Below are 25,799 nucleotides of genomic sequence, written 5' to 3'. Positions count from 1 at the left end.
ATTTAATCAATTTAAAATTGTATTAATTTAAAATGTATTTAATCCATTTTAGAATTAAGGCTGTAACGTAACAAAATGTGGAAAAAGTAAAGGGGCCTGAATACTTTCCGAGTGTATTGCACTTTTCATGTTGCCTACTTTTGGCCAGCTAATAGCCTAACCATCGATCAAGCAACATGGACTAAATGATCAAATCCTCTTGCTGCAGGATTATTTTACTGCGACAATATATGTCAAAATAAGATCCTACATATGTACACAATCCAATGGGAGAAGAAGACCCAGTGGTGAGATGATTGACAGGTCTAAAGGTTATCCGCTACTGATGTTCCATCCTTTACTTTAATGAAGGTTAATCCTGATCCTCAGATACCCACACAGGGAGAGAGAGAGAGCGAAAAAGAGAGGGAAAGACATACAAACACACGTTTCCCCAAGGCACCCCATAATAATTAAGGCAGTAACTAATATCCCTGTGTGCTTGTCTCTGGCAGTAATGCCAGATCTCCATGGCAACGGGAGGGAGAGAGGGGAGTGTGTGTGATTGAAGTGGTGACATGGGAGCACCCTAATTGAGAACAAATCCCAGTTTAGTGTAACTAATGGCAGCCTATTCCCCGTGTAGTTCTGTATAGTGTATACTGTATAGTTCTGTATCGTTTTGTATAGTGTATAGTGAGTCATATGGTCCCTGGTCCAAAGTAGTGCCCTATATAGGGGATAGGATGCCATTTGCCACGCATGACACTGTTTTTGACTCAGGATACTAGACAGATAATACTACATAATTTAGACTATCATAATAATATTCAGACATATTTTTGGATGCCATTAAAGCACCCAAACATTCTAGCATAGCTAATATGTTGCCATGTCAACTTTTAACTAGATATAAAAAATAATGCCATTTTTATTTTGTTGGGGGGGGGGTTGCAAGTGTGGTACCTTCTGTAACAAATTTTCTTGTAAGTTTTGGTGGCTTTTTTTGTCCCAAAAATATTCAGCCAGGTACTGTAAGTCATTACATTTTACAACAACCTGACTCAACCTTGACCTGTGTTGGTTATGCTCCCTTACTCTAGTCTGGTCTAATTGAGCAGGTGCGATAAGTTTGGCCTGTTTGGTCAGTGCTGATTGCTTCGGTCTGCCCTACCATTTATATGAATATCATTTTGGCTTGAGAGAGTGTGAATTTGTACAGGCTCATGTAGGGTCAAATAGATTTCCAGGATTTCCAGGTGTTTTCATTCTTCATCAGGGTAGCAATGGAGAGATGGAGGGAGGGAAGTAGGGAGAGGAGGAGAGGGAGAGGGGGATAGCATGAATAACTAAAGCAATAGTGGCTAGCCTGGGGGCGTATCATGCTGGGAACGGACAACACCTCGTCATTTATTTAGGCTCTTCTCAAGGTCAACCTTATGTGGCTCTCCTCTCTTTCTCTCTCTCTCTCACTCTCTCTCTTTCTCTCTCTCTAGATATATATATCTTCCCTCTCTCTCCTAATTCACTCTTTATACAGTATATCTCTGCTATTATGTAATATTGTACATCAGATGCTGTGATCCTGATTACCTGTCCACAAACACACAACTCATGCAGACATCAAATAATGAAAGTATGTGCATGGTGAGTCACACACACACACATCTCTCTGTGGCTAACACCGGCTGAGAGAGATGTTGCAGTGACAGTTTTGTAGGAATTCAAGTGTATGTGTCTCTAATAGTGTGTGTGTGTCTAATCGTGTGTGTGTTATGAAAGAGTAAGGTCGCATGGTCAGTGGGGGGCTGGGGCATTTTGACCCTTAGCAAAAATAGAACCTCTATACCTCCATACAGTATGTGTGTTTCAGCAACAGGCTTGTGTGTGTGTGTGTGTGTGTGTGTGTGTGTGTGTGTGTGTGTGTGTGTGTGTGTGTGTGTGTGTGTGTGTGTGTGTGTGTGTGTGTGTGTGTGTGTGTGTGTGTGTGTGTGTGTGTGTGTGTGTGTGTGTGTGTGTACAGTATGTGTGGGTATGTGTCACCACTTCAATATGTAGGTTGCGCTGGGTCTCTGGTGTAGCATGATGGACACGTCTGGGCTCCAGGCTCCACAGGCTCCACTGCTAATCTTTGTCTGTGTGAGGCTGAACCAACCTGATTACAGTGAGGCAGGCCGCTCGGACTGGCCAAAGCAGCAGCAGCCAGCAGCAGCTAGTCTATCTCCGCTTCACTGAGTGACTCAATACACTGGGATACATTGGACAAGTCCCCACTCGAGTCACCACTCCAAAGGCAGTTAGGGCTGCATCTGAAATGGTATCCAATTCCATAGTGCAATACTTTTGACCGGGGCCTGCAGACACTCATGCATGCACACACACAATCGCAGACACAATCACATTCCCCATTGACGTTCCCAGTCCCGTCTCCCTTGTAACACGGCTGTCTCGCTCCCATCACCCATGTAACATGCTAAACCCAGGGTCAGACTGTACCATTCCCCATCCCATAGGGGCAACCGTATGGCAGCGATGATCCCTCCCCAGATAACAACCTCCTCCCCCCCCCTTCCTTCCCTCAGTTGGCCATGGACCATCAGGGTATGCCAATCTGTCAACATGGATGAAAGTCACTAGAGTCACCTCGGATCAACAGACTGGAAAGAGGGAGCCCCCTGGCTAACTGTCTGTCCTTAGTCACAGATGCTGGCTACTCGAAAGGGTGAGAGTGAAACCGAGAGAGAAATAATAATAATAATAATAATAATAATAGAGAAGAGAGAGAGAGAGAGAGAGAGAGAGAGAGAGAGAGAGAGAGAGAGAGAGAGAGAGAGAGAGAGAGAGAGAGAGAGAGAGAGAGAGAGAGAGAGAGAGAGAGAGAGAGAGAGAGAGAGAGAGAGAGAGAGAGAGAGAGAGAGAGAGAGAGAGAGAGAGAGAGAGAGAGAGAGAGAGAGAGAGAGAGAGAGAGAGAGAGAGAGAGAGAGAGAGAGAGAGAGAGAGAGATACAGAGAGAGAGAGAGAGAGAGAGAGAGAGACAGACAGAGATACAGAGGGAGAGAGAGAGAGATACAGAGGGAGAGAGAGAATCTGTACTCAAATCCAGAGTTAAAAGAGGGCATAGTAATGTATTCTACAGCATAGCATTCAGTGTACATGCTTTGCTGCTGCGGCTCTTGTTTGGTGAGATCTTTGCTATATGTTGGGCACAAGCACAGCCCCAATGTGACACAGGGTGTGTGAGAGAGGTTGGTGGCATGTTCTAGGGACAAGACTAGAGGGGACACAGTGTGCAATAAGGGGAACGGGTCGGTGATGTGGAATATTTTCAGAAAGTCCCTTCTTACACCCTTTTCACATTACTGAGCAGAGCTGTACTGCACTGGCCTGGGTGCACATCTACCATAGTCACTGTGTGCTGGAAAGAAAGGGCCATGAGAAAATAAAAAAAATGAAATAACCATGCCAGTTCAGCAGTGTACGGTTTGGGTCGGTTCAGGTCTGCACGGTAATGTGAATCATGAAAAGGCTTGTTTCAGGTCGGCATCGACTTGTGAAATGGTGTGAAAATGCTGAGTTTGACAAAACAACAGGAACTGAACGGAGGGAGCACTCTCTCCGTTCAGAGAGCTTCTCTCTATGTTTGGTTTGTACCGAAGGTGGAGAGAGAACATTGTTTGTTAACTCCAATGCACCATTATGTTTGACTCTCCTCACAACCTTCCCCCCGCTCGCTTGAGAGTCGGCTTATCTGTCTCCCTTGAGCCAACAAACAAGACAAAAACAGAGCTGAACGGAGGGAGCACTGTGTGACGTCGTCGGTCGCTCTCCAAAGCACTGCCAGCTCTTTTCAACTCACCAATAAACATTGAAAGAAAGAAAGAAAGAAAGAAAGAAAGAAAGAAAGAAAGAAAGAAAGAAAGAGAGAAAGAGATTGACACAGAAGCGCATTGGGTTTTAATGAGCCACTTTGCCTTAAGGTGGATCTGAATATGGGCTGGATGGTGTTGTGAAGTCAGTGTGCTCTTAGAGCTCCCCCCTGTGGTAGGTTGGCAGAATAGCACTCTGTTCCCAAATTACCTATTGGCACATTGGATAAGTTATTATTATTGGGGGTTTGGGGGGGGATTTATTTGTTGAGAAAGGACAGTGAAGGAAAAGTAGGTGAGATTGCGAGTCAGAAGGGCAGTAGACCGGATTTGAACCCATTCCGACTTTTAGATGTATTCAGGCCACTTGACTTTTTCCACAGTTTGTTACGTTACAGCCTTATTCTAAAACCGATTAAATATTTTTTTCCCTCATAAATCTACACACAATACTCCATAATGACAAACTAAAGAGTTTTTAAAATTATTATCCAAAGAAATATCACATTTACATAAGTATTCAGACCCTTTACTCAGTACTTTGTTGAAGCACCTTTGGCAGCAATTACAGCCTTGAGTCTTCTAGGGTATGACGCTACAAGCTTCACACACCTGTATTTGGGGAGTTTCTCTGATTCTTCTCTGCAGATCCTCTGAAGCTCTGTCAGGTTGGATGGGGAGTGTGCTCTGGAGCAGGTACTTAGCTCCATTCATCTTTCCCTCAATCCGTTCATCTTACCCTCAATCCTGACTAGTCTCCCACTCATTGCCGCTGAAAAACATCCCCACAGCTGGCCTTCTAGGCAGAGATGCAAAGAAAAAGACGTATCTCAGACTGGCCAATAAAAAGAAAAGTTTAAGATGGGCAAAAGAACACAGACACTGAACAGAGGAACTCTGCTTAGAAGGCCAGCATCCCGGAGTCGCCTCTTCACTGTTGACGTTGAGACTGGTGTTTTGCGGGTACTATTTAATGAAGCTGCCAGTTGAGGACATGTGAGGCGTCTGTTTCTCAAATTAGACATTCTAATGTACTTGTCCTCTTGCTCAGTTGTGCACCGGGGACTCCCGCTCCTCTTTCTATTCTGGTTAGAGCCAGTTTGCTCTGTTCTGTGAAGGGAGTAGTACACAGCGTTGTATGAGATCTTCAGTTTCTTGGCAATTTCTCACATGGAATAGTCTTCATTTCTCAGAACAAGAATAGACTGACGAGTTTCAGAAGAAAGGTCTTTGTTTCTAGCCATTTTGAGCTTGTAATCAAACCCACAAATGCTGATGCTCTAGACACTCAACTAGTCTAAAGGTCAGTTTTATTACCTCTTTAATTAGACAACAGTTTTCAGCTGTGCTAACATAATTGCAAAATAGTTTTCTAATGATCAATTATCTTTTTAAATTGATAAACTTGGATTAGCATACACAACGTGCCATTGGAACACAGGAGTGATGATATTCCATTTAAAATCAGCTGTTTCCAGCTACAATAGTAATTTACAACATTAACAATGTCTACACTGTATTTCTGATCAATTTGATGTTATTTTAATGGACAAAAAAAGTGCTTTTCTTTCAAAAACAAGGAAATGTCTAAGTGACCCCAACCTTTTGAATGGTAGGGCTTATGTTTAATCCATTTTAGAGTGAGGCTGTAAAGTAACAAAACGTGGGAAATGGACTGGGTCTAAAGACTTCCTGAATGCACTGTATACGTGTGTCAGGGTCAGCAGCTCTAACCGCTAGACCACACAGGTCACCGATACGTTTGTCTGTAACTCACTCTCACTTCTTAATACAGTTTGTGGATTTGTGTTGATTCATAATAATGAGTGTTATTGATGGACTCTTCTGTCTATCACACCCCCTACTCTCCTCTTCTCTTTTCCTCGCCATGCTCACTCTTTTGTTACTCCCCCTCCTTCTCATTCTCTCCTCCACACTTCCCTTATTCCTCTCCTCCTTCCTTCCCCCGTCCTCTCTCTCCTCTCCTCCTCTCCCTCCTCCCCTCTCCTTCCTCTTCCTCTCTCTCTCCCCCAGGTCTCTGTCGGGGCGTATTGTGGGTGGTGTGTGGTGGTTCTTCACACTCATCATTATCTCCTCCTACACGGCCAACCTGGCTGCCTTCCTCACAGTAGAGAGGATGGTGTCCCCTATAGAGAGTGCTGAGGACCTGGCTAAACAGACAGACATCGCCTACGGTACCCTAGACTCCGGCTCCACTAAAGAGTTCTTCAGGGTGAGTATAGTGCTGGACTAGACACCAGCTGTGTCTGTTTTATCATATTATAGCCTTGTCCTACAGATGTAAGATCTTCATTTGAGGCAGTTACCTACAGCAACAGGAAATGTGAATTATTATGTGGATTATAATTAATGGACATTTAAAAAAAAGTGAAAATCAAAGTGGAAATTAAAAACTTCAGAAGCCTTTTTAAACCTCTAGTACACTAGAAGCTTTACATTTCCAGTTCTCCTAGAACAGGGTGATCAAATTAAGATCCTACATCTGTATTTCATAGGCTTTTTGTGTATGTAGGAATATGAAGTTATAGGGTGAGTAGTATTGAACAGATCAGCTCACACACACACACACGACACCATGTGTTGTACTCAATACTGATCAGTTCACTCAAGCATAATCATTCACTGGGGGAGGAGTGTGTGTTTTTACAGTAACTGTTTCCAGTCAATATTCACTCCACCAGTAAATCTTTACAGTACACTAACTAACTCCCCATGTCCTCCTCTCTATGTGGCTATGCTCGCTCTATGCTCTCTCTCCACCCTCCTCCACCTCTACTCTTCCTCCACCCCTCCTCCGATCTGACCCAAACCAACCACAGAGGTCAAAGATCGCAGTATACGAGAAGATGTGGGGCTACATGAAGTCAGCCGAACCGACTGTGTTTACCAAGAACACCCAGGAGGGGGTTGTACGTGTGCGGAAGAGCAAAGGGAAGTACGCTTTCCTATTGGAGTCAACCATGAACGAGTACACAGAACAGCGGAAACCCTGCGACACCATGAAGGTCGGCGGCAACCTGGACTCCAAAGGATACGGAGTGGCCACCCCCAAGGGTTCACTGTTAAGGTGGGTGGAGTAGTATAACAATATGTCCAAGCTGTGCGTGTTGTTATGTTATTCCACCTTCCCTGGCGTGCTGCCTGAACATGTATAATAACGCTCATGTAACACTTATTTGGGTTGGAATTTTTTTTCATGCATAGTGATCATGAAGGTTAAGGTAGTGGCTTTTACATTTGTGTTTGGTGTGCATGTGGTCATGGCAAAAGTTGTTTTTGTTGCAGCTCTACTTCTTCGGTGTCAGGTAATGTTTGTGCTGCTTTGTGTTGGTGTGCCAGTGGGAGTTGAAACAGTATGTTGAAAGGCCCTAGATAAGTCCAAATATTACTCTAATATATTACTATGACCAATGTTGCAAAAATACTGGCAACTTTCTGCAAATTCCTGGATTTTCTGCTTATTCCCTTCTGAATCCGGGAATATCCCGAACTGGGATTTCTGGAAAACCTGGGGAATTTTGGCAAGGTTAACGAAATGTTGCGACACAAACTGCACTATTTAGGGAAAAGAGTGCTATTTGGGACGTAGACATAGTGAATGTCATATGAGATGGTCGGATATACAGTTGAAGTCGGAAGTTTACATACACCTTAGCCAAATATATTTAAACTCAGTTTTTCACAATTCATGACATTTAATCCTAGTAAAAATTCTCTGTCTTAGGTCAGTTAGGATCACCACTTTATTTTAAGAATGTGAAATGTCAGAATAATATTAGAGAGAATGATTTATTTCAGCTTTTATTTCTTTCATCACATTCCCTGTTGGTCAAATGTTTACATACACTCAATTAGGATTTGGTAGCATTGCCTTTAAATTGTTTAAATTGGGTCAAACATTTTGGGTAGCCTTCCATAAGCTTCCCACAATAAGTTGGGTGAATTTTGGCCCATTCCTCCTGACAGAGCTGGTGTAACTGAGTCAGGTTTGTAGGCCTCCTTGCTCGCACACGCATTTTCAGTTCTGCCTACAAATGTTCTATGGGATTGAGGTCAGGGCTTTGTGATGGCCACTCCAAAACCTTGACTTTGTTGTCCTTAAGCCATTTTGCCACAACTTTGGAAGTATGCTTGGGTCATTGTCCATTTCAAAGACCCATTTGCGACCAAGCTTTAACTTTAACTGATGTTTTGAGATGTTGCTTCAATATATCCACATCATTTTCCTTCCTCATGAAGCCATCTATTTTGTGAAGTGCACCAGGCCCTCCTGCAGCAAAGCACCCCAACAACATGATGCTGCCACCCCCGTACTTCACGGTTGGGATGGTGTTCTTCGGGCTTGCAAGCTTCCCCTTTTTTCCTCCAAACATAACGATGGTCATTATGGCCAAACAGTTCTATTTTTGTTTCATAAGACCAGAGGACATTTCTCCAAAAAGTACGACCTTTGTCCCCATGTGCAGTTGCAAACCGTAGTCTGGCTTTTTTATGGCGGTTTTGGAGCAGTGTCTTCTGCCTTGCTGAGCGGCCTTTCAGGTTATGTCGATATAGGACTTGTTTTACTGTGGATATAGATACTTTTGTACCTGTTTCCTCCAGCATCTTCACAAGGTCTTTTGCTGTTGTTCTGGGATTGATTTGCACTTTTCACACTAAAGTACGTTAATCTCTAGGAGACAGAACGCGTCTCCTTCCTGAGCGGAATGACGGCTGCGTGGTCCCATGGTGTTTATACAGTACTTGCATACTATTGTTTGTACAGATGAACGTGGTACCTTCAGGCGTTTGGAAATTGCTCCCAAGGATGAACCAGACTTGTGGAGGTCTACAAGGTTTTGGCTGATTTCTTTTGATTTCCCATAATGTCAAGCAAAGAGGCACTGAATTTGAAGGTAGGCCTTGAAATACATCCACAGGTACACCTACAATTGACTCAAATGATGTCAATTAGTCTATCAGAAGTTTCTAAAGCCATGATGACATTTTCTGGAATTTTCCAAGCTGTTAAAGGCACAGTCAACTTAGTGTATGTAAACTTATGACCCACTGGAATTGTGATACAGTGAATTATAAGTGAAATAATCTGTCTGTAAACAAGTGTTGGAAAATTACTTGTGTCATGCACAAAGTAGATGTCCTAACCGACTTGCCAAAACTATAGTTTGTTAACAAGAAATTTGTGGAGAAGTTAAAAAATTAGTTTTTATGACTCCAACCTATGTGTAATGTAAACTTTCGACTTGAACTGTAAGTCATGTGAATGTCATATGAGATAGTGGGATATAAGTGATGTGAATGCGAGCCATGTCAATGATCAGTCCTGTCTGACTTGGCTAGATTAGAGCTGCTTTATACACAGTGGAATTTACAGACTTGCCTAAAAAAAAAAACATCCCAGTCACCACAGGGAGTTAGTTTCACTTCGCCAAAACTAGTGTGTGTTCCTGTGTGTACTGGCCACATTTTCATGAATCCATTGCGAAAGGACTGATAAAAGTTAACTTGCATTTTCACAGTTTTTTTTAGAATGAGTGAGATAATGTTATTTTTGGGAGGGAAAAGACACTGCAAATGATAAAAGCAAACAAGCACCCCTTAGCAAGTTATCTCAGCCTATACTATAATGCTCAGACTATATATTAGTGAATACTGCTTCTGGTTTACCATATATCCTTTAATACATGGAAAATGGAACAAATAGCCATGATCACATGTAAACTGTAGAGAGGAACACCTCAGTGCAGTATGTAAACTAACTATAGATCTATGTTGTTGACCACCTGACCCTGACCCTCTGTAGGGCCTACAGAGCATTCTGTCTCTCTCAATCAATCAATCAATAATGTTTATTTTATAAAGCCCTTTTTACATCAGCAGTTGCTACAAAGTGCTTATAAACACACTAGCAACGGTCGTCAAAATTGGTAAAATGTCAAGAACACAGTTCTGATAAATGTACCAGCTGCATAATGGAGTAGGATACTCAATACTTGTTGACGGAACTACAGCACTGGCAAGTGTTTGAGCGGTCATAACAGACGCTTGTGCAATTGTACAATCAACAGGAACATGTGTTTTGCACAAGCAAGAGTTGGAATGTGCATTGCTTTTCTTTTTAAATAATTTGATCCAGCAACAATTATGTGACAAGTGAATTAACACCCCACAAAAACAAGAAAATGATTGCTGGAAAGTGGGGAATCCTGAGGTGGGCTGGACATTCGCATTGCAAGACACACAGACGCATGCACGCACACACACTATTTCCACAATTCAACATCAATCCTTACCTGTCTGTAAATTCCACTGACTGTGCTTCTCTAGAATGGAACAACATGAGTTTGCAATGCAAACAACAACTGGTGCAGGATTTACCCACTGTTTTCTGCAAGCGGAGTCACTGACAGATCATGGTAGTTCCCGATGGAGTCAATTTTTTTCAGCATTATTATCGGTTGCTTTCCCCTGCTCAGATGTGGCATGCATCAACCATTGGTTGCGTGCCACATCCTCGACTGTGTCATCAACTGTCAAATTGCTATAACATGGGATGTTGTTAGCTGATACGTAAAATACCTATCCAGACATTGTCAGATCTGGCATGTGTCAGTAACGCATGGGCAGGGAAACGTGCCCAACATCTTCTGTCAGTCACTTCTCCTGGTCACCATGGAAACCCACCAATCAGCATGCAAAGCAGCTATAATGTCAGACAAGGCTGCAATTTCCCACGGCATTAACCTTAAAGTGTCTCTAAAAGGGTTAGATGTTTAATTATATTTTCTTCTCTTCTCATCAGCTTTTACTGAAATAGTTATTTTACTAATGTTGCTATCAGTTACATTTCTGTCTCTCTCATTTATGGTGTGTACTTGATATTACTGCAAAGTCGAGCTGAAAGGCACTGAATGCACGTGGACAAATCTCTCTTGATGCAAGTTTTACTCCTCTGAATCAAAATATACAGTATATATAACATGACGTTACTACACAATCATTTCCCTATGGGCCCTGGTCAATATATGCACCATTTTGGATGCACAAAATGTGTAATGGTGTCTAACTATCAATCAGGTTGTGTGAAGAAAGACAAAATACATTCTGGTCAGTGGCCACAAGGGAAAAATGGACATACTGTAATTTAGTTTCCTTGGCTCAAATTGAAGTGAACCAAGTTCCAACTTGAGGATTGTCCGTTCTGTGTATAAGGGTCCAATCTGTGGGGCAAATACAAATTTCCACTCAAGTCAAAATATAACTTCTCCCATTGACATCACTGCATGACTAAGTGAAAATGTATGACTTAAGTGGAAGTTAGGCTTTGCCCCCTGTGTATGGAGGGAGGGTTTATTGTTACAGATAGAACATTAACACACCCCTATTTCCACCCTTGTGCCTCCTTTACAATCCCACCCTTCCCCCTCCTATCCCCAATTGGATGCTATTGACTCACCTTCACTCACCCAAATATGTTTTATCATTTTCAAGAAGCGCAGTTAACCTGGCAGTGTTAAAACTGAATGAACAAGGCCTGTTGGACAAATTGAAAAACAAGTGGTGGTACGACAAGGGAGAGTGTGGCAGCGGCGGAGGTGGCGAGAAGGTTAGCCACCCGTGTGTCAGCCCCATGCCGATTGGGTAAAACTGTTGCCGTGGTAACGGGGGCATCTGCCGGGGCGACACCCATCCTGTGGCCCGCAGTGGCGTTGTGACGCACCACAGTGGCACATATTATAGAGTGGAAAGTGATTACTGTCAAACCACAAATATGCGCTATTGATAGATGTTATTGTTCACCTATTCATAATCTAAAGCTTAAGTGAAACATTTTTGAAGACACTTTGAAGTCACAGTCACCGCCCTATTGTGTACTCCCACTAAACACTACATTGTGCATGTCATACATGTATCTTATGCCAAAACATGAAGTTGTCCTTTGATAACTTTCGTGCTCACTTGAAAAAGAGATGTACATCTCATTGTGACTTTCCTAGTTAATTAACAGATAAATACATTTTAAATACATGTTTGTTTTGGTAATTGTTGACCTGGTACAAAATCCAGCCAATAGTTGAGGCTTCACAGTAATGGCCTTCGATTGGTTGTTGTGAGATAGGCCCCAGCAGTATGTGCCCGTTCCAGAAAGCGATGAAGCGGGGGCCCCATGTATATGTCTGTAGCGCTCAGCCCCTCAGGCGCCCCCTCCTCGACCACGAGCATAGAGACATGTAAACCAATGGGGCTCCTGTCTCCGTCACTTCCAGATGTTAAGTGCTCTGAATGGGCTCTTTAGGTTTCTGACTGAATAACATAAAATAACATGTCCTATGATGTTATTTATGTTATTTCCCCCTCCCCCCTGACCCTTCCCCGACCCCTCGACCTCACACGTGCGGTTTTGAAGAACGCCGGTAAACCTAGCCGTGTTGAAACTGAGTGAATCAGGCGTCTTAGACAAGCTGAAAAACAAATGGTGGTACGATAAGGGCGAGTGTGGACCCACGGCCTCAGGAAGTAAGGTCAGTCTCCTGCAAGTCCTGGGACCACACCTCCTCACTGACTGTTCTGTCACACTGATGAACCCCACCCATCGCAGACAGACAGATAGGTAGACGGGTAGAAAGGCAGACAGGTAGGTAGGCAGGTAGAAAGGCAGACAGACAGGTTGACTGAGAGATAGGTAGGTAGGCAAGCAGATAGGGAGGCAGGCAGACAGGCAGGCTGACTGAGAGATAGGTAGGTAGGTAAGCAGATAGGGAGGCAGGCAGACAGGCAGGCTTGCTGACACACACACACACAAATAGGACAGAGAGACTTAAAGCGTAGCCTGAGGGATACAACAGATCACACTAGAAGGCATGCTCACAATTCAGTGGTAAGCAGCACAGCAATGTACTGTCCTCTACCATTCATCATTTTGGGGTCACTTAGAAATGTCATTTTTGATCAGAAATACAGTGTAGACATTGTTAATGTTGTAAATGACTATTGTAGCTAGAAATGGCAGATTTTTGTATGGAATATCTAAGAGGCCCATTATCAGCAACCATCACTCCTGTGTTCCAATGGCACGTTGTGTTAGCGAATCCAAGTTTATCATTTTAAAAGGCTAATTGATCATTAGAAAACACTTTTGCAATTATGTTAGCACAGCTGAAAACTGTTGTCCTGATTGAAGAAGCAAAAAAACTGTCCTTTAGACTAGTTGAGTATCTGGAGCATCAGCATTTGTGGGTTTGATTACAAGCTCAAAATGGCCAGAAACAAATAACATTCTTCTGAAACTAGTCAGTCTATTCTTGTTTTGAGAAATGAAGGCTATTCCATGTGAGAAATTGCCAAGAAACTGAAGGTCTCATACAATGCTGTGTACCACTCCCTTCACAGAACAGCACAAATTGGCCCTAACCAGAATAGAAAGAGGAGTGGGAGGCCCCAGAGCACAACTGAGCAAGAGGACAAGTACATTGGTGTCTAGTTTGAGAAACAGACGACTCACAAGTCCTCAACTGGCAGATTCATTAAATAGTACCCGCAAAACACCAGTCTGGCCAATAAAAACAAAAGATTAAGATGGGCAAAAGAACACAGACACTGGACAGAGGAAGATTGGAAGAAATAGTTATGGACAGACGGATCTAAGTTTGAGGTGTTCGGATCACAAAGAACAACATTTGTGAGACCCAGAAAAAGATGAAAAGATGCTGTAGGAGTGCTTGACACCATCTGTCAAGCATGGTGGAGGAAATGTGATGGTCTGGGGTGCTTTGGTGGTGGTAAAGAGGGAGATTTGTACATGGTAAAAGGGATCTTGAAGAAGGAAAGCTATCACTCCATTTTGCAACGCATTCCATACCCTGTGGGCGGCGCCTAATAGGAGCCAATTTCCTCCTACAACAGGACAATGACCCAAAGCACAGCTCCAAACTATGCAATAACTATTTAGGGAAGAAGCAGTCAGCTGGTATTCTGTCTATAATGAAGTGGCCAGCACAGTCACCGGATCTCAACCCTATTGAGCTGTTGTGGGAGCAGCTTGACCGTATGGTACGTAAGAAGTGCCCATCAAGCCAATCCAACTTGTGGGAGGTGCTTCAGGAAGCATGGGGTGAAATCTCTTCAGGTTACCTCAACAAATTGACAACTAGAAGGTCTGCAAGGCTGTAATTGCTGCAAATAGAGGATTCTTTGATGAAGGAAAAGTTTGAAGGACACTATTATTTCAATTAAAAATCATTATTTATAACCTTGTCAACATCTTGACTATATTTCCTATTCATTTTGCAACTCATTTCATGTATGTTTTCATGGAAAACAAGGACATTTCTAAGTGACCCCAAACTTTTGAACGGTAGTGTATGAAATTATGATACCCGCAGGATCACATTCATATGGTTGTCACCTGTATCTGTGCACACTTAGTAGTGTAAACTTAGTAGGGCACTTAGCAATGAATGTATTCAAGTTGTGCAGTTGTGATGTCCCAGCAGATTATTAGTATCATAGAATTAGAATGAGTAGAACAGGTTTGAAACCTATTATTTTTTTATGATTAGTATGCCAGTCATCCCAGCTCACTCTAGATTGGATATATCAAGTATAGCAGTTGGCCACTACTCAAGCATGTAAAGTGAACTCCCGCCTCAACAAAGCAGCATGTAAACGCCTTAGCGGCAAAACAAGTCCTTGTCAAGTGTACAGTATTTTCTTGTCAAGTATAATTAAAAAGTAGCTCTCCAGTTTTGTTAGAATGTGCTCACACACATTCCCATCAGCAGCAGATCAGATGCATAACAAGGCAGTGTTTAGTGAAGTCTCTAACCTGAACATAGTCCTTTTGAAAAGAAATCATCAACCAACCTGCTCCAAAAGAGGAGATAAGAAATGTGAGAGAGCTGCTCTCGTGTGTTTTAAACCACAGCATCTAATTACAAAATGACAAATAAGCAGAGATAACCGAGGGCTAGGGAGCTACTTGATAGTTTAGACCGAGGAAAAAACAGCCTGTTGACAATTGTTGACAGCTAGCAAACTAGAATAATTGTTTTCCTTTTTAATTGCTGTAAAACATCATAGTCAAGCTTTAGATTGATTTGAATGGTAATTTCATGATGATAACAGCTACAGCCCTAGCCACAGAGCTCATAGCTAGAGAAGGTGGACTGGAAAATATGTCTGTGTGTGTGTGTGTGTGTTAGATTTGTTAACTTTGTATTTGTGTACTTGTGTTGTAATGTGTAATATAATTGCCTGGTATTTTATGTATGAGTATGTATGTGAGTCTGTGTTTTCATTTGTGTGTTCTCGGCACCCCACCACTGTCGCGCCTCTGATTTCCTGTCTGCCCTGTGTCTCTCCTCCAACCCCCCAGGACAAGTCGTCCCAGGCCCTGTCGTTGAGCAACGTGGCGGGGGTCTTCTATATCCTTGTGGGGGGCCTGGGTCTGGCCATGCTGGTGGCCCTCATCGAATTCTGCTACAAGTCCCGGAACGAGGCCAAGCGAATGAAGGTGGAGGCACCGATGTCTGAACACCACCACCACCACCTCCCCCACCACCTAACCCCTAGCAGCCCCCGCCCCAGCTGCTCCAGCCCCAGAACAAGCCCTCACCCCAGTCACAGTCCTGGCTATAGTCCTGGCCACACCCCCGGCCCCAGCCCTTCCCCAAGCACCCACAACTTAGCCACGTATAGTGAGGTTTTCGACGGGTATGGGAGCGATGATGGGAGTGATGGGGATGTTATGATATAAGGCCAGTATAGAAAAGTCCTCCTCCATCCCCCACCCACCCCTCTAGGCCCCCCTCCTGTGGTACTGTAAGTTGACCCTCCCTTATTGGCCGCTAGCTAGCTTGCCATGCTGCTGATTGACTGTACAACTGGTGGCAATGCTTCCTTTACTTCCTCTGCCTTGTGATTCGCTCGTTTGTGGTTATGTGACTTACTCGTCTGTCTCTTGGCTTCCTGGCGGGGGCTTTAAGATGGCCGCCGTTTCTATTGTCTGTTTGGTTTGTTTGGCTGCAGACAATGTCTCCTGCTGTTGACTGTGACTAGGGTTGCACACTTCTGGAAGCTTTTCCAAAATTCCCACGTTTTAGAGAAATCCCGGTTGCAGGAATCCCTCCCTGCTTATTCCCCATTGATTCTGGGAATCTTCCAACCGGGATTTCTGGAAATCTAGGAATTTGGGATATTATTCTCATGTTTTCCAGAAATACCAGTTGGAGGATTTCCTGTTGGTGTATTCCATCCTTGCTTATTCACTCCGTGAATCCACCAACCTGGATTTCTGGGAATTTGGGGAAAGTTTCCCAGATTTCCCAGGAATTCTCAGGTTTTCTCGAAATCCCCTCTCTGCTTATTTCCTTCTTATTCCAGGAATCCTCCAACCTTGATTGTTTGGGAAAGTTTCTGGAATTTCACAACCCTGACTATGACACACACAGGCACCTGCTAACATCACACATAGCGATAGTGCTCTGGGCATCAGTTGGGTATGGCAGTCGCACAAACATTTTAAGTAGGCAAAAAAAGTAGACAAAAAATCTTTCCTATCCTGATTTAAAATGCAACTGCTGTTTAACGTAACGTCAGACTGGTTTTAGGACAATGTGGAGCATCGCTCGGAGAGCAGCTGCCAACCTGCGCCCTTTTCTCTCACTTTTAGAAAGCAGAGGACAGAGACAGTGGCAGCTTGCCAGTCAGCTGTTTAGGCCGATTGCTTTGAATTTGATGACGGTATTTGAACTCAGCCTTGTAAACCTTATTGTAATCTGATAGCCAGGGGTTAATTGAATTGGGAATTTGGAGGTGGGGAAGCCTTCCTTTTTGGTGACCATTCAAAACCAAAAGCGATTTTATTGTTATTAAAATATAGGCTGTGATAACTGTCGGCCTAATTTATATTTACGTTCATTTACCAAGTAGGCTTTTGCAATTTTGGTTTCATGTATTGGCATGAACATAAACAGAACTGAACAACTTTCTTTTTAGAGCATTTCCCCAAAATACATGTCCTGTTTTTGGCTTCAAAGAAAACAACAATTGTAGGCTATAACAAATGTTCTGTCATGCAGTGACAGAATTTTAATTGATAGAACTATTTTTACTTCTTGCTGTAGGCCTACTTCATCATCATCCTCTGCCTGCATCCCTACCTGTAGCCTACCTGTCTCTGGTATAATGCATTTCCACCTCTCACTTTATCAGTCTTGCTTGTCCATCTTCCTTAATTCAATTCTTACAGATCAATCTTGCAGGCAAAACGTCATTAAATATTGTTCAGTTATTTAGCCATAGTGTGGATGTAGGGCTGTTTTTGAAATACAATAATCACCTAGACAGTGCAACTACTGTGTGGCCAACACAATAATATCAGAGACAAGCTGCCCTGGGGAAAGATGTGCGAGCCACCCCTTCATTATTCCAATCAATATTCTCAGAGCTGCCTTGTTGATAAAATGTTTCAGTATTCTCAGAGCCAACTTGTTCATTGATACAATGTTTCAATAGTTTCAGGCCCAACTTGTTGATGTTGGTTTTAATTTACAATGAATCCTACCATTTATAAAGATCTGCGTACAGGTTATATATATATATATTGTAGGCTACCTAACTATGGCCTAAGAATGTCTAACTGCCCAAATGTCTAATAACCCCCCCCACACACACACACACACTTTGCCATACCCTAGGTTTAGCTAAACTAACGCCACTTTTCTAAAACAGACAATATAAGAAGGGAGAACCACAGGTTTTAATGAGAAACCAGCCCCAAGTACACGTTAAGTTAGAAAAAGCAATATAACACCATACATTATTGGCGTGTTAAAGCCTAAAGTAAGTGGAAACTAACTGCCCCTCGATATTGACTTGAGCGCCGATCTCTAAGATATTTCCCTCAGGTCCAACGATATTTGACTTGCAGATCTACAGCATGTGTCTGACATGGTTATGTGTCTCCTTTTGGTGCTGTAGGCCCCCTCTCTCAGCCCTCTCTCCATTCCCTTTACTGTTGCTTGGTCAGCTGTCCTGTCGTCCCTCGCCCACACATAAATCCTTCAATGTCTAATAACCCTAGTAGTCAATGGTAGTCTTGTATCAAATGTGCACATAAAGTGGTGTTATAAGATTTTATTGAATGGCCATGATGGATGTCCTGTGATTCTGTGGTGTGACGTCAGATGTAGTTACTGTCCTATATTCATCCCTGACATTATCCATCTTCATGATGCTTCCTGATCTTAGAATTGTTAGTGTAATTTTGTATGTCCAGATGAGCTGACATGTTTTCCTCTGTCCCTCTCTTCCCTTTTCTTTCTCTCACTATTCCCTTTCTCTCTCTCCCTGTCCCCCTTTTCTTTCTCTCACTATTCTCTCTCTCACTATTCTCTCTCTCTCCCTGTCCCCCTTGCTTTCTCTCACTATTCCCTCTCTCTCTCTCCCTGTCCTCCTTGCTTTCTCTCACTATTCCCTCTCTCTCTCCCTGTCCACCTTAATTTCTCTCACTATTCCCTCTCTCTCTCTCCCTGTCCCCCTTGCTTTCTCTCTCTCTCCTCTCCCTGTCCCCCTTGCTTTCTCTCACTATTCCCTCTCTCTCTCTCCCTGTCCCCCTTGCTTTCTCTCTCTCCTCTTTCTCTCACTATTCCCTCTCTCTCTCTCTCTCCCTGTCCCCCTTGCTTTCTCTCTCTCTCCCTCTTTCTTCCCCTCTCCCTCTCTCTCTCTCCCTGTCCCCCTTGCTTTATCTCACTATTCCCTCTCTCTCTCTCCCTGTCCCCCTTGCTTTCTCTCTCCCCTCTTTCTTCCCCTCTCCCTCTGTCTGTTCCCACCCTCTCTTTTTCTTATATTTGTCTCTCCTCTTTCTCACTACCCCCATTTCCCCTCTCTCTGTCTCTATCCCCCTTTCTCTTCCTGCCCCCCTTTCCCTACCCAGCTGACCTTCACGGAGGCCATGAGGAACAAGGCACGCCTGTCGATCACAGGCAGTGTGGGGGAGAATGGGCGCGTCCTGACGCCCGACTGTCCCAAAGCGGTCCACTCGGGCCCCTCACTCCGCCAGAGCTCCGGCCTGGCCTTGGTCTCCTCTGAGCTCCCGTGAAAACCAAAAACCTTCCAAGTGCCTTAAAAATGACCAACCCACAACCACCATATACCACAAAGACACAGGACAAACACCACCCAAACCGGACACCACCACCAGTGTGTGGGCAGACAGGGACTAACTAACATTGTGGAAGTTTTTTTAATATAGCAGAAATTGGGACTTTGCCATTTGAGTATGTAGTGAATCTGTGGCCATTTTGGATGGAGTTCTGTGGAAAAGTACAATCTGTATTTTTACTATGTGGCCAAGTGAGGGCTATTTGTAATCAAGCTGCCATTTTCGGGTGCAGAGGTGGAGATTGCATCTGAGATGTTCCACTGAAGACCCTGTGCCAACTTATCATTGCGATCACTGGCGAAGGAAGAGCAGGAGGAATTGAAAGTGAAGTAAAAATGAAAGAATAAGGAAGACCAGAAAACTTGAAACGTGTAACTGTGGATCATTGGGTTGCTGACTGAATTGGCAAACTGAATTACAATCAAGATTGTTTTCCAAATGTGGACAATTGTTACCAGACGAGAGCAGTGTTGAAAACACAACTGCCAGACAACAATCTCACTGAATATCACTATCTGACATCATGTGGAGGAGTGTCTCCCGTTGTCATCATGGAGATAAAAACTAGCATTATTAATCAACTACAATAACTCTATTGATAATACATATAAGTTAAATAAACTGTGAAGATTTAGTAAATATGTATATTCTGTGAAGACGAAGCTAAAGAAAAAAGATGTTCTGCACATAGAGGAGACTGTATAACATGCTTGCTTTTTAAACAGATGTAAATAGCTGATTCAGTAGTGGACAGAGGGCAGTTCTCTTTTTGTAACCATCTTTAAAGAAATAATTCATCGCAATAATGGATAATACGACGTTGTTGAAAAAGGAGAGACATTGAGACAGCGTTTTATTCCTTCAGCGTTCAGTTCAGAGCGTCATGTTCCATGGGTATAGTACCAACTCTGCCCATCTAGATACCTGTTCTCTACATATTAATATATTCAGCGATGAATGTTAATTAGTCCCATCCTCATCCTCGAGCATCGCCCCCATCCTCTAGCCACACCCCACACTGTGCAGTCATAGACCAGAAGTGGCTGATAGACCGAATTTTATGTTTAAATGCTTTACTTGCGTTTCCACTAGAAAACAAACAATATTTTTTGTGTCGTTTGTTCTATTTTTTGTAACGATCAATTACATTTAATATGACTGTCCGTCTCCTGATTTTTCAATGTTTTTTCAATGTTCGCGGCTGTTGAACGTTGAACGTCTTATCTGGATAGATATTTTAGATAATTGTGTATGGAGAGAATAATGCTTTTTTTCAAATGTGAAATGTGAAATGCCATTTCTTTCCTCATTGCTGTATTATTTCACTAGTCAAAGCTTATATAAACAGTATTTATTGAGTAAAAAAGAAGACAAAGAAGAATATTTATATTATTGAGCCATGGTCAAAGCTTTGGCCCTCTTGGTCCCTAACACTGTGGATCCTCAGTAGAAGAATCTATGGTCTACTTCCTGTCATTGAAGTTATTAGTGTGCAGTGGAGGTTTCAACACATGACCAATGGAAGGGCAACCTCTAGGCCCGTGGGCAGCAATAGGACAATGACTTTTACTGTGTCATCCTTTTGTCTCTTTCATTTTCAACTTTTTTCCCCCCCAAAACCTGTTTCTGCTATTGTTGATGTTGGACAAATATGTGCAATGTTATCAATGTTTTCAATTGCTGCCTCTGTCTTTTTCCCTTACACACATTCACATGCACGTCCACGTACATGTCCACATAGTAGTGGTTGTAGCTTGTATGGCTGCCTGGGCGAACCTCCACTTCAGCCCCCCTCTGTCAATTTTATTCAGACATTTGTAACACAAATAAATAATCAAAACATTTAAAAATATATACAAAATAAGACTCATAAATATCAAAAAGAAGTAACAAAGACAAATAGAAACAAATGGCAAGATGCCACCCTGAGCGGCTACCCATGTCGCCTATACCTAAATCCGCCACTGTGTACACGACATGCACAGAGGAGGCTGGTGAGAGGAGGTATAGGAGGACGGGCTCATTGTAATGGCTGAATGGAATCAATTGAAGCAGTATCAAACACATCAAACACATGGAAACCACATGATTGACTCTGTTCCATTGATTCCATTCCAGCCCGTCCTCCTATAGCTTCTCTCACCAGCCTCTTCTGGTACACACACACACACAAACGCACACACACACACACACACCGGATGGACCTTGTTGCTTTGAGAGAATAAACCAGCTAAAATATTTCAGGCCATGCTTTTTGGTTCTGCCATATGTCTGTAAAATTCAAATGGTATCCTATTTTGGTTTCAATTGTACATCTTTATTTTGATCATTTTTTTAGTAAAAAGTTAATCCAAAGGATTTGTCACTGTGATTTTATTGTGGACAGGTGTGAGAGGGATCTCTGTTCATATTTCTTTTTTAGATATAACCCACTCACAGGCTGGAATTCAATCAATTGCGCATTGTCAACTGTTGGGGAGAGTATTATATTTAAAAGGTGTATTCCTGAATAATGAATGACGTTTTTACAATAATAATGCAATATGTTCCATTTACTTTAACTAATATTTGTGTTCAACTGGTAATAAGATGCACCCAGTCTAATGTAAAGGCTTTATGTAATTTTTAACCAATGTTTAATGATCATGCTCATGTCATGCTTACGTGAGCATTATAAGATACTAAAGCTGTCAAATCCACAAGCAGCTCCCGGCATTAAACCTAAAGCGGACATTACCATTGGTCGCATTAAGATCAATTCCATGCAGCCTTGATTACAAGTTCAAACACTGAAATGTGAGATGTAATCTAGACCTCTATTAGGATGATAGAAATCCTCATTATTTTGTTGAATCATTTTCAATTTGAGCGTCATTATTTCTATATATCCTTCACTTTGTCATTCTGAACTTCTAATGCGAGTGGGATGGGTGTGGCTTCTTGACAATGATCAAGAGCAGCTGCTCAGCGATTTGACAGCTCCAACGCAGTCACACCTCTGACAATGCCAAAACATAAGTGTTGCCTATCTCCAGTTAACGCTTCATCTGATTGAATCTAGGCCTTAGGCCACATACACACTCAAGTTGTTCAACTGATATAAAACGCATTTGGCTCATCAGTTATACAACGCATCACTAAATTATCTGTTGTATCAGTTTTGTATCACAAAAATATCAGTTGTATCAAACCTATTGTGTCAAATGCATTGTGCAACCTGAGTGTGTACGGGGCCTTACATTTGATATCCTCCTAACGTAGCAGTGCCTCAGCCTCGGGCACTATGAACCGACCACCAACATGAGAGATGGACCAAGACAAGGTGCTGAAACCATCAGGTGAATGCTGCAGTGATGGAACAAAGCCTCATTTACACCTACGCAAAATGGCTACCCTTCATAGTTGCGACAAATTATAGGTTGAGTTCCCCTGCTCAGACGTAGCATGCATCAACTAGTGGTTGCGTGACACGTCATCGACTGAGTTATTGATTGACAGATTCCTATAGAATATGATGATTAGCTGATACATAATAAATGTCTATCCAGGCATTGTAAAATGTGTGGCCCAGCATCGTCCGGGTTAGGGGAGGGTTTGGCCTGGCTAGGCCGTCATTGTAAATAAGAATTTGTTCTTTACTGACTTGCCTAGTTAAATAAATAAATAAATACAAATAAAATAAAATTATTAAATATATCTGGCCTGTGCAGAGGAAAGAGCCCATAGACTTTTGGGCTGCACAAAATGCAAGTATGCAGAATGGCCATTTTGCATAGCTAATTGAGTTATTGTGTTGCATACGGTATAAATTAGACCAACCCTGCTCATGTTCAGCCTTGACCTTCCACTCCATATTACAGTCAAACCTTGGTTGTGCTCGCACTAAAACACTGTGTACATCTCTACTATAGCTACTAGCGATGTAAACAGGGACGCAGAGCAGGCTGCGGTGGCTGTAGGCAGCTGAGGAACTCAACGTGTGGAGCCAAGGGGACAGGACGTTTGCTGTAAGACAGAAGTGACAGCATACACTACATGACCAAAAGTATGTGGACACCTGCTCGTCGAACATCTCATTCCAAAATCATGGGAATTTATATGGAGTTGGACCCACTTTGCCTCTACTCTTCTGGGAAGACTTTCCATTAAATATTGGAACATTGCTGCAGGGATATAATTCGGTCAGGCACTGATGTTGGGCGATTAGGACTAGCTCGCAGTCAGCACTCCAATTCATCCCAAAGGTGTTTGATGGGGTTGAGGTCAGTGCTCTGTGCTGGCCAGTCAAGTTCTTCCACACTGATCTCAACAAACCATTTCTGTATGGACCTTTCTTTGTGCATGGGGGCATTGTCATGCTGAAACAGGAAAACCCAAACCTTCCCCAAACTGTTGCCAGGAAGTTGGAAGCACAGAATCATCTAGGATGTCATTGCATGTAGCATTAAGAATTCCCTTCACTGGAACTAAGGGACCTAGCCCGAACCATGAAAAACAGCACCAGACCATTATTCCTCATCCACCAAACTTTACTGTCGACACTATGCTTTAGGGCAGGTAGCGTTCTCCTGGTATCCAACAAACCCAGATTTATCCGTGGGACTGCCAGTTGATGAAGCATGATTCATCACTCCAGCGTACGTGTTTCCACAGCTTGAGTCCAATGGCAGCTAGCTTTACACCAATCCAGCCAATGCTTGGCATCGCTCATGGTGATCTTAGGCTTGTGTGTGGCTGCTTGGCCATGGAAACCCATTTCATGAAGCTCCCGAAGAACAGTTATTGTGCTGACGTTGCTTCCAGAGGCAGTTTGAAACTCGGTAGTTTTTACATGCTACGCCTTTCAGCACTCGGTGGTCCCGTTCTGTGAGCTTGTGTGACCTACCACTTCGAAGCTGAGCCGTTGTTGCTCCTAGACATTTCACTTTCACAATAACAGCTCTTACAGTTGACCGGGGCAGCTCTAGCACGGCAGAAATTTGACAAACTGACTTGTTGGAAGGGTGGCATCCTATGACGGTGCCACGTTGAAAGTCACTGAGCTCTCCAGTAAGGCCATTCTACTGCCAATGTTCGTCTATGGAGATTGCACAGCTGTGTGCTTGATTTTATACACCTGTCAGCAACGGGTGTGGCTGAAATAGCCAAATCCACTCATTTGAAGGGTTGTCCACATACTTTTATCTATGGTGTATGTCAAAAGGGGGAGACAGCAGGGTTCTGACCTTCAGGGGAATAAAATATAAGATCAAGCTGCCCAACCTTGGTCACATCCTCACTGAGAGTCAACACGAGTAGGGAAAAGGGAGGGATATAGGAGGGATGTTGTAGGCAGACATTGATTTGGCAGGGATGAGTCCTTGGTGTATAAAAGGCTGTGACCCCAACCAGGTGTCTGATATCATGTTGCAGCTAGGTAGATATTTGTTGAAATGCATCATTAGTTTATACTCTTTGTGGACCCCATAGTAAAGTCATTAAACACAAAGTGAAAGAGAGCGACCCGGCTCTACTTATTTGCTTACCTGTGAACCATTGACACTGCCCTTGTTAGTGGGGAGTAAGGCAGCAAAACAGTTAACACACACAGGGAAGTTTATTTACACACACTGAGAAAGATGAACATGGAGATCCACTGGGCACACACTGGTTGAATCAACGTTGTTTCCATGCTTTTCAATGAAATAACGTTGAACCAATGTGAAATGGACGTTGACTCGACCTCTGTGCCCAGGGGGATGTACATGGTGATGGTTTTGTAATACAGAAATTAAGGGAATAATTAATTTACACATTGAAAATACATTTTACAATCGGCATTGTTTGAATTTACAACTTGAATTACTGAACAGAACAAGTAATTAGATGATTGCCGCCAGCCAGCAGCCTAAATATCAGCATTGCGACACCGTGTATAGCTTTGTGAAATGTTAGGATTAACATGAGAAATTTGTACCAAATAGGCCTACCAATAAACAATTATCCATTATCTAAAGCAAAGATATATGCTACATGCCCTGGCACCACAGAAAGCTTATCACCTATTCGTTAGGCAGATGCATAAACATGTCGCAATTTTGTCTTCATGGACAGCAATCTGTAGTACATACTTTTTGGAGGGGAGGGTAGATCAGCTTTAATATTGCAGATAGATTGTGGCTTCTATCAGTGTTATCATCTTCATCATTTCCAATCCCGCATATATCTTTTGTAAATATATATATACACTAACGTTCAAAAGTTTGGGGTCACTTAGAAATGTCCTTGTTTTTGAAAGAAAAGCACATTTTTTGTCCATTAAAATAACATCAAATTGATCAGAAATAAAGTGTAGACATTGTTAATGTTGCAAGTGACAATTGTAGCTGGAAAAGGCTTGTACGCAAGCCTCTCTGCTGTGTACAGGGCCTTAAGGTCGCCGTTTTGGACAGTGAGCCAGCCCTCTGCTGTGTACATGGCTTTATGGGATTAATGGATTAAAATTAAAATGGCACCCAAAGAAATGGCAGCAGTTTTATGGGCGCCCAACCAATTGTGCTATTATGTGTTTTTTTTGCGTTATTCATAACTGATTTTGTACATAATACAGTGTTGGCAAAAAAGTATTTAGTCAGCCACCAATTGAGCAAGTTCTCCCACTTAAAAATATGAGAGAGGCCTGTAATTTTCATCATAGGTACACTTCAACTACGACAGACAAAATTTGAAAAAAAATCCAGAAAATCACATTGGGAAAATCACACGGTCTCCAGTCCTGAGCCTCCAGCGAC

General features: G+C 42.8%; 1 protein-coding gene across 4 annotated transcripts in view; it reads left to right on the top strand.

Moving 5' to 3' along the window:
• Positions 1-21,047, top strand: part of gria4b (glutamate receptor, ionotropic, AMPA 4b) — a 175,648-nt gene extending 154,601 nt beyond the window's left edge. The window contains exons 12-16 of one of the 4 annotated variants that reach the window (XM_042309512.1): positions 5,880-6,078; positions 6,686-6,933; positions 12,274-12,388; positions 15,241-15,378; positions 18,802-21,047. In XM_042309512.1, the coding sequence (XP_042165446.1) occupies positions 5,880-6,078; positions 6,686-6,933; positions 12,274-12,388; positions 15,241-15,378; positions 18,802-18,966 (865 nt within the window). In that variant the 3' untranslated portion in view covers positions 18,967-21,047. Of the gene's footprint in view, positions 1-5,879; positions 6,079-6,685; positions 6,934-11,357; positions 11,473-12,273; positions 12,389-15,240; positions 15,393-15,503; positions 17,425-18,801 lie in introns of those variants that run through there. The other 3 variants (XM_042309511.1, XM_042309514.1, XM_042309513.1) reach the window with 3 other exon arrangements.
• Positions 21,048-25,799: the final 4,752 nt, after the last annotated feature.

Source organism: Oncorhynchus tshawytscha, linkage group LG30, assembly GCF_018296145.1.
Source record: "Oncorhynchus tshawytscha isolate Ot180627B linkage group LG30, Otsh_v2.0, whole genome shotgun sequence".
In the NCBI taxonomy this organism is placed as follows: Eukaryota; Metazoa; Chordata; class Actinopteri; order Salmoniformes; family Salmonidae; genus Oncorhynchus; species Oncorhynchus tshawytscha.
Note: the sequence above shows the minus strand (reverse complement) of the source record. Positions and strands in the feature narration are given on the sequence as shown.